This window comes from Cricetulus griseus (assembly GCF_003668045.3).
Source record: "Cricetulus griseus strain 17A/GY chromosome 1 unlocalized genomic scaffold, alternate assembly CriGri-PICRH-1.0 chr1_1, whole genome shotgun sequence".
Lineage (NCBI taxonomy): Eukaryota > Metazoa > Chordata > Mammalia > Rodentia > Cricetidae > Cricetulus > Cricetulus griseus.
The window spans coordinates 141,541,992-141,551,867 of NW_023276807.1; the positions used below are offsets into that span (position 1 = coordinate 141,541,992).

Here is a 9,876-nt window from a genome sequence, read left to right on the forward strand (position 1 = left end):
TTTTTTTTTGTTTGTTTGTTTGTTTTTTGTTTTTTGTTTTTTCGAGACAGGGTAGCTCTGGAGCCTATCCTGGCACTAGCTCTGGAGACCAGGCTGGCCTCGAACTCACAGAGATCCGCCAGCCTCTGCCTCCCGAGTGCTGGGATTAAAGGTGTGCGCCACCAACGCCTGGCTCTTTCTTCTTTTTATAAAACAGGATTTCTCTACGTAGTTCTGGCTGGCTTGGAACTCACTATATAGACCAGCCTGGCCTCAAACTCAGATATCTGTGCTGACCTCTGTCTGAGCATTGGGATTAAAGGCCTGTGCCACCATACCTAGCTTCTTACTTCTTAACAAATAAATGACAACTTAAGTTAGAAATCAAAGACGATGCTCACTCTAGGAAAGCCTCAAGTTTGATTCAGATATAGAATCAGATATAGAGTATGGAATAAGATATGATAATAACTGTTAGGTTACCCAGCTTATACAAACTTTGAATTACCTTTTAAATTATTTTCCTCAACTTTAAAAAATGTTCTCATACAAATACATTCCACAAAAGTTATCATCCTAGCCAGAGGATGGTGGTGCACACCTTTGATCCCACCACTTGGGAGGCAGAGGCAGATGGATCTCTGTGAGTTCGAGGCCACCCTAGTCCACAGAGCGAGTTCCAGGACAGCCAGGGATGTTACATAGAGAAACCCTGTCTTGAAAAGCAAACAAACAAAAAGCTTTATCATTCTTATGATAAACCAAAGTTGGGCTGCAAAGACGGCTCGGCAGGCAAAGGTGCCAAGCTTGACAAGGACCCACAGTGAAGGTTCCCTCACTTTCATAAGAGCACATGTACCTACATACATGCACACAAAGGAAATAATAAGCCTCCAATTAGCAATATATGTTATTCTGAGATAAAGAACTACAAAGATTTAAAATTATAAACTATCATCATCCAGGGAACTACATCCTTTGCATGTCCCTTTCACAGTGTCTGGGCCCAGCCCCTGGACCCTACCTGGCTCCGGAGCTGCCCTTCAACATAATCAGAGTGGCCACCAACTACTAAATCTGACTGGCTGGAAGGTAGCTGACTTTGGGCACCATGGCTTTCCCTGGGTTTTGTCCCATCAAGCAACATAATGAAGGTGCTTCAGAGTATAAACGAAATGGGTTGGAATAAACTGTAAATACTCATGTACAGTGTGGTATGCCATGTAATGGTCAGAGTGGCTCCTCTGGACTCGACAATCTGTTTAGTTGTGAATGTGAGAAAAAAGTTGTACTCAATACCAACCAGTCGTGTTGGTGTTTTCCATTATTAGAGAAATAAACACACTTATGTCCTTCAAATAAAAAAAGGGATATAAACTGGTCTGACCAACACTATCTAATACATTGGTCATTTTTCTTCTTATTTTCATTACATGATGAGAAGTCAAAGAAAATCTACTTTTGTAATTCAAGTCTTCCAAGTTATTTGTATGTGAATACTATGAAACCATGGGAATTTGTCATTTTCTTCTCCCATATATGATTTTCCTTCAAAACATGAGTCTACACAATATTTTTCTTAAATGCTACATGCTAATCTAACAATAAAAAAATACTATTCATCTAAAATATCAATAAAGAATGTATCATAAGAAAATAAAGATTCCTAAAATAAGAGTAATAGTGGGCCTATTAACTTAAAAAATTAGAAACAGGCTGGAGAGATGGCTCAGCAGTTAAGAGCATTGGCTGCTCTTTCAGAAGACCTGGGTTCAATTCCCAGCACCCATGTGGAAGCTCACAACTATCTATAACTCCAGTTCCAGGGGATCTGACACCCTCACACAGACATACATGCAAGTAAATCAAAGCACATAAAATAAAAATATATAAACAGTTTTTTACAATTAGAAATATTCAACTGCAAAAGCAAGCATACAGGAAGACCTGAATTAAAGATAACATTGTAATCTATAATACCATTTACCTTCAAAGTGACAAGGGAATCGTGCTTTAGCCAACATCTTAGCTAAAAGGGGAGTATGCTTACATGTTTTACTATGATTTTTAATTGTTTAAAGACTTACTTTACTTTTGTGTATGAGTGCTTTGCCTGCATATATGTCTGTGCCCCAAGAGCATGCTTAGTGTCCGTGGAAGTCATAAAAGGCTGTTGGATCCTCTGTAACTAGAGTTATGGATGGTTGTAAGCTATTTGTGGGAACTGAACCCAGTCCTCTGTAAGAGCAACAAATGCCATCTCGCCAACCCATGTTTTATTATAATTATTAATAGCTTTTCCTGTTTATACTTATAAAGGAAAGGAAAATGAAACATATTCAACAGTTATAATAGCATATGAACACCGATTTCAAAAACCTTGGCATGTGTTAACTTTGCTATACAGTCTAGTATGCCTAATATTATGCAAGATGGCCACATGTAAGTTTTGTATTGCTATAAAAATCTGCATCACCACAAAACGGGCTTAGATTTTCAATGCACAAAGATTCTTAAATATACAAGCTGTTTCAGAATTTTTTTTTTTTTCAGTTTTTCGAGACAGGGTTTCTCTGTGTAGCTTTGGAGCCTATCCTGGCACTCGCTCTGGAGACCAGGCTGGCCTCGAACTCACAGAGATCCGCCTGCCTCTGCCTCCTGAGTGCTGGGATTAAAGGTGTGTGCCACCAACGCCCGGCCAGAATTTTTTTTTTTAAAGATTTATTATGTTTACAACGTTCTGCCTCCATGTATGCCTACATGCCAAAAAGAGAGCACCAGATCTCATTACAAATGGTTGTGAGCCACCATGTGGTTGCTGGGAATTGAACTCAGGACCTCTGGAAGAACAGCCAGTGCTCTTAACCTCTGAGCCATCTCTCCAGTCCTGTTTCAGAATTTAAAAAAAAAAAAAGGAAAGAAAAAATCAAAAAGAGAGAGAGAGAGAGAGAGAGAGAGAGAGAGAGAGAGAGAGAGAGAAAAGAAAACAAAAACAAAGGAAAAAAAGGAAAAAAAGAATTAACTAAATGAATCACTGTTTGGTTTGAAATGGCAATGGCAATATCTTTTTTTAATTATTTATTTTTATTTCATGTGTATTGATGTTTTGCCTGTATGTGTTTTGCCTGGATGTATGCCTGTGTGAAGGTGTTGGGTACCCTAGAACTTATAGGCAGTTGTAAGCTGCCATGTGGGTGCTGGGAGCTGAACCCAAGTCCTCTAGAAGAGCAGTCAGTGCTCTTAACCACTGAGCCATCTCTCCAGCCCCAGTGCTGATTTCTTAATGTTGTATCTTATACAAATCTTTCTCAAAGTAGAAACTACCTGAGGAGGGTAATAATTAATAAAGGCTAGTATTCCCTGAGCACAGCAACACACTGGTGCACTCTTTGCATACATTATCTCACTTAATCCTTAACCTAGCTAGCATCACGTGAACTGAAGAGACACAGATGGGTAATTTATATAAGCAGCGGAAGACGGTTATAACCAGGCTACCAGAAGTGCCTGAGGAAGATCACAAACATATGAAGGCTTGCTGCTACTGTGTGCAAACACCACCATCACCAGTGTCTGGAGCACAGTTCTGGCTACAAATCAGAACCACCTACAAGACCCTCCCCTAACCCCATCATGCACCAGAGTCTCATTCATGTGTGGACTGATGGCCTGGAGAAGGGATGGAGCAAAAGCAGGGGCTCCGCAGATGATTTTAATGGGCAGACAAACTAGACTAAATGAATCACTGTTAGACTTGCAAATGGCAGTACTTATTTACAATACTGATAACAATAAAGAGGCTAATGCTTATTAAGCTCAATGCCAGGTGATTCTAACAGATGATAAGATGAAAAACCACTAATAATTGTTTTCCACTCTGTTAACCACTCCAAATAGTTGGCTACAACCTAAATTTACTGACCATCAGAGCACTTTGCCTATCTACTTCCCAACAAAGTGTTTGGCTTTTCTTCTTGAAGAGACATTACAACTGTACTTGAACCTTTCTTTCTGTTGTGCTGTTCTGAACCCAGGGCAAGCACTCTATACCACTGAGTTTCTTCCCCAGCCCTGGCTGAACCTTTGTAAATAAAATTCTGCCAGCTCTGATTAGACATGAGGACTTTAAGGACAATCACAGATAACATGAAAAAGTTTGGAAATCCCTTTGAGCCAGTGTCTCTCTATACAGCCCTGGCTGGCCTATAACTCACAGATCCACCTGCCTCTGCCTCCTGAGTGTTGGTATTAGACAAGTGCCACTGAGTCCGTGGGCTTTTTGTTTCTTTACATTTAAAACAAGAAGAAAAAAGTCCTAAGAGTCAAACTAAAAATTAAATATCAGGTTATGATAGTAAAAACACTGAGATATACACTTAAGTTGTATTATTCACTATTGGCTATATACCTTAATTAAGCGTGTGATGACAGTTAAAACAGAGCTGTTATTATGGTGCAAGTCCCATCTCCTTATCCCAGGTCCTGGGACAATGATTATGCAGTCTTTTTACCCTGTTAAGTCACCTAAATACACACTTAACAGATGCTAAGAAACCAAAGCATTACATAAGCATATCCAAACAACAACATGGCTTGTCAGTATGACTGCTCTCAACAACACTGAGAAATGCAAGGGCTCTGCTGACAATCGGATGAGAAGTCTCACTGTTTCACTGACTTATTCACAGCACATCCCACTCACCCTACATCAAAACACAATGAAGAGTGCTCCAGACATCTTCAGGCTCGCCCCCTTTTTATATCAGTGATAACTCGACATGCAAGTACAGGAAGTGTGAGCTGTGACTTTTAACCAGAGATACCAGCTGCGAAGGAGTATCGATACCCCAACTCCGGACTTATCAGAGAAATGTTGCAAAACTTATAAAACTTCCTCCTTCCGGACAGCTCATTATTTGCTTCAAGTCTACACATTCCTTTATTAGTCATGACCTTTCAGGGTGCTTTCATCCCGTAGTGTTTGAATATTGGACTTTTGATGGTGCCAATAAGCCTTACAGGAACCCTTATCAAACAAGAAGCCAACCTAGAGTCCGTGCCCCTAAGCAGAACGATTACAGGACACTCAGGACTTGTGATTCGTTGCAAACATGTATCTTTCTGCCTATTTTTATGTCCACCTATATATTGCTATTATATATAATGGCAGAGACTTAATTAGTTCTGCAGAAATGTACTCTTAGGGAACTCTGAAGCCCTGTGGGTATGTGTCAAAAACAAGACGGTGAACCTTATTTATCAATTGCCAGTGGGGTCTCACATCCCTGATCTTACCTCTGAGCCATATGTCAACAGACCGTAAGGCACAGTCCCAAAGAATAACGGGGGAGAGGGGCAATTTACCTGGATGGATCCCAAAAATACACATGCACTTCCATCCCTGGGCAGAAGGGATGGCCCATAAAGCAGACCATCCTTCCTGCTGGGATCCCACACATCCCCAGGGCCGTGGGGCCTGCTACAGGGCTTGGGAGGGAGGGAAGACAGTGTCTGTCCCCACTTGGGAGTCCTAAACAAACGGCAACAGAGCAAGTTCTCACTTCCTGGTCGCTGGCGTTTCCACAAGGCCCCCATCCCGCGCCAGTCACCGGAGACAGGGGTTCAAGGAAGGACGACTCCGAGGGGTACCGGGGCCCACCCAGCCCGCGCCTCCCGTCCTCTCCTAGCCCTCGCAGGGCCTTACACGGTGACGTGACCGGAGCCGCGGACCACCACCGGGTCGGGCGAGTACTTCAGCAGCTGCTCCTCCAGGGCCCGCTCCTCGTCCTCCTCCTCCTCGTAGATCTCATCGAAATCCGCCATCCCGCGCCTGCGAGCCCCGCGCCCGGGGCCCTGGCTCTGGGGCGGCCGCGGAGAACGGCTGGCGAGGCTGCGGGCGCGGAGGCCGCGGGGCTGGCGCTCGGCAGTGTCGGCTCTGGCTACTGAGGAGACCCGGTCCCGGGCGCCGCCGCCGCCATTACCGTGGGCAGGAACAACAACACAATGTCAACATCCGCCGGGGCCGCCACCCCCGCCAGCGCCGCCGCAGCCGCCGCCGCCCGCAACTCCGGCAACCACAGCAACAGCCAGAGCCACCCGCAGCAGGAGCAGCCGGCTACCGCATCGCGAGACTTCCCGGGAGCGCGGGCGAGCGGGCGGGCGGGCGGCGAGCGGGCTGGCGTGGGCGCGCTGACGGGCGCGAGCGTGGGGCGGGCGCGCGCACGCGGCAGGCCTCGCGCGCTCCCGGGACGCCGGCCTTTTCCTCGGCTTCTACCCGGCGCGGCCCCGCCCCCAGGCTCCAGGGTCACCGACCCGGAAGGCGGCGTCTGTGGGGACGGGGGCGATGACCCTGGCTCGACTCCGAGAGCCAAGCTGAATTCATCTCTAGCCCAAACAACGACTGCGGACCAAGCCCCTGGCTGGAAGAGAGAACCTCTCTTGCCTGGAACTGCCGGCTTAATCATCTGATCTCAATGTTTGTCAGTGTATTTAGTGCGAACCAAAAGTTGGTTGACTTTCCCAACTTGAGACCAACAGAACAGTGCGTTCTTGTCCACATTTAAACCTGATTTTCCATAAATCTCCAAAGTCAAATATCTTGTCCTTTTAGCTTCTCAAGTACAGTCTCAAGCATGAGAGAGAGACAGAGACAGAGAGGAGAGGAGAGAGAGAGACACACAGAGAGAGAAATCTCGCCATCATACTTTATAACAAAGTTGACAGATTCTCCGGGTTCCAATTAAGAAAATTCAGTTCTATGTCTCAACTCCATCACGAAAGATAATCTGTTCTCTTCCATTAAAACTTTACCCGCTTCCTCCACAAGAAAGGGAGGGGGTGGAGAAGAGGAGATGGAGAAAAGGGGAGGGAGGAGCAGTTGACTTAATGGATGGGTCACCTTGGACTTGGTTTCATAATCAAGAGTCTGCCAGGCATACAAACAGCACAAAGATGGACTCCTAAGGACAAAATGGACAATGGAGTAATGAGAGTTTATCACTGAGCTGGGGGTGTCCAGTACTGTTCTCCATATAGTGTTTACATCCTTGAAGTTCACTTATGGGTCTTTATTCGGGCAGAAAATGTAAAAGGTTAATGTGGGTGGTTGAAAAATACTGAACAACTAAATATTGGAAAGAGTTGAAAATGGGCAGTGAGTTAGGAAGGGAAGAATAGTTGATATGTCCGACCTACTTTCCCAGATGTATTCATTCAATAAACACTGACCCAGCTATGTGGCAAGCAGTGTGTGTGTGTGTGTGTGTGTGTGTGTGTGTGTGTGTGTGTGTGTGTGTGTGTGTGTGTGTGTGTGTGTTGTGTGTGTGTGTGTGATAGTCTCTGGCAGTAACATCTGTCATTAAGGCAAGCAATTGTATTTCTCTTATCAGGTGTTCAGAGGGTCTGCCAAGGTCTCCAATGGTGCACACATGTAGGAGGCAGCTTAGATTGATAGTTCTGAAACCTGACCTTGAATCTCAGTCTATCACTTGCTATGTGACCCTGGACAAGTCATTTAACTCCTTGGTCTTTCCTGTGTAACAGGAAGACAAAAGTGGGTCATGGTGGTATGCATCTTTGGAACCCTAGCTGTTGGGAGATGAAAGCAGGACAATTAGTCACTGAAAGTCACCCTATATAGCCCATTTGAGGCCAGATTGGGCTACAATAGACCCTAGTCTCTAAAATAAACTAAAGATAATAGTGCCATTCGCCTGCTACTTGACAGATTGTCTTGATCTATGTGGAATGCTGAGGAGAGAGGCTGGCACATAGTGAATAGAGTCATAAGCAGCATTCCTGATTCTCTCCAGATTCTCCACTGTGAAGATCACCTCGATCCTTTTGCATTCTGTAATGCTTTGATGTCTGTGAAGTATTCCTAGTTCCAGAGACCCTATGTGTACTGTCTCTTGGTTCCATGTGCATTTTGATGGTCTCACTCGGGATTTCAACTCCAAAACATTAGTTACAGTAAGTTCCTGAACTTCCTCCTTGGCATTAACCAAGAGTCCAGTGGCTACACTCAAAGAAGTGACTGCAAACAGGAAGGGAAAATGGAAGTCAGGAGGAGAAAAATAGGCCTGTTCTGATCAGAGCTCACACCCTTCACGCTGTGTGTGACCCAGAATTCACCTTTCAGTAGAGACAGCAGCTGATCACACAGCTGAGAGCTTTCCAAGGATAGCAGATGGATGAGGGAAATGGTAACAGCCCCTTCCTTCTCCAGCACTCTCCACAGAACCAGCCTTGAAGGAGGATCTCCATATTTTCTAATTGAGATGTCTCGTGACCAGCAGAACATTGGCAGTTAATTAGACATCAGAGGACTTGCTAGGACCTCACTCTTCACACTGGCTTTGTGTGGGAGAAGCATTCGTGTTGGACTCAGCAGAGAGATCATTCTAACCCCCACTGCCTAAATGCAAAAGGGAGTCGCTTTTTTTTTCTTTTTGACTCTTCTTCTTCCTGTTCTGAAAAACCTACCAGTGTCAGAAAAAGGGCGTGAGACTTGGGAATAAGGCCAAAAGGGTGAGGAAAGATGACTCAAGCATTTCTCTATAATAGTTGACATCATAATTCCAAGCTCCACCCCCAACCTGCCGAGATTGTTTGCTGCCAAACTACATCCTACGCCTTTCCTGAGGATGAACCAAACTTTTCTGTATGTCCCCCCCACCTCAAGAGTTCTCCTGTGCTCACAGTGCCCACCCCCGCATACATTTCTGTCCTTTTGAGTTCCTCTTCATACTCCTCATGTCCACATTTGCCTTCAGACCAAATGGCTCAAAACAAACAGGACAACTTCTCAGTAACCCCAGGAGGCAAGATTTTAGTTGCTATTTGGGAGGTGTGAGGGTGAGACAAAAATCTTACTTCATAGCCCAGGCTGGCCCAGAACTTGTCCTCAAACTTACGGCAATCCTCCTGTCTCATCCCGAAAATGGGGAGGAGTCTATTATTCCTAGATTTAAAGACCTTCAACTAGCCCAGTATTGGTGGTGTGGGATAGTGGTGCATGTCTTTAATCCCAGCACTTGGGAGGCAGAGGCAGGAGGATCTTTGAGTTCTAGGCCAGCTTGGTCTACAGGGTGAGTTCCAGGACAAATAAGGCTACACAAAGAAACCCTGTAGTCAGATTTTCTTCAGGACCACCAGCTCCCCAATAATGACATGGAGACTTATTATTAATTATGAAAGCTTGGTCTTTAGCTTAAGCTTGTTCCTATCTAGTGCTTATATCTTAAATTAATGTGTTTCTATTAATCTACATTCTGCCACGTGACTTTTACCTCTCCCCTGAGGTGTATATCCAACTTCCTCAATGTCTCACTGGTGTCTCTTGATGCCTACATTCATCCTCACAGTGTAAACAACTCCAGGTCCTCTAGAAAAGCAGCCAGTGCTCTTTTACACTTTGAGCCATCTCCTCAGCCTCCACATTTATCTTTCTAAGCTTCTTTGCCCTAACCGGAGCCTTTGTCGTAGAGTTGTGAAGGACCAAATGAGAAAATACATGTGCTGTGGGCTGAACTGTGTGCTTCCCTAACACTCATATGCTAAAGCTTTACCTTTCAATGTGATGATGGCCTTAGGACACAGGGCTTTGGGGAGTTACATGGGTTTAAAACGGACCATAACAGCTGGGCTTCCAGAATAGGATTTCTACCTTGATAGAGACAACAGGACCGGCTCTCTTCCTCTCTGTCATGTGAGAAGACAGCAAGAGATGGCTACCTGAAAGCCAGGAGAGTACTCTCCACAGGCTGGAGACTTGGTCTCTGACTTCCTTCTCTCCAGACTAGAACTTTCTGATATTTAAACCACTTGTTCCAGGTGGACAGCTTCCTCCCATGGCCAGGATTTCTCCCGTACCCATTCTGGGGCTCACCTGCCACA

General features: G+C 45.0%; 1 protein-coding gene across 1 annotated transcript in view; it reads right to left on the reverse strand.

Moving 5' to 3' along the window:
* The window catches only part of LOC100765671 (cysteine-rich hydrophobic domain-containing protein 2), a 41,078-nt gene extending 34,959 nt beyond the window's left edge, over positions 1 to 6,119 (reverse strand). Inside the window, exon 1 of the mRNA XM_035452150.1 lies at positions 5,684 to 6,119. Within this exon, the coding sequence (XP_035308041.1) occupies positions 5,684 to 5,802 (119 nt within the window). The 5' untranslated portion in view covers positions 5,803 to 6,119. The remainder of the gene's footprint in view (positions 1 to 5,683) is intronic.
* Positions 6,120 to 9,876: the final 3,757 nt, after the last annotated feature.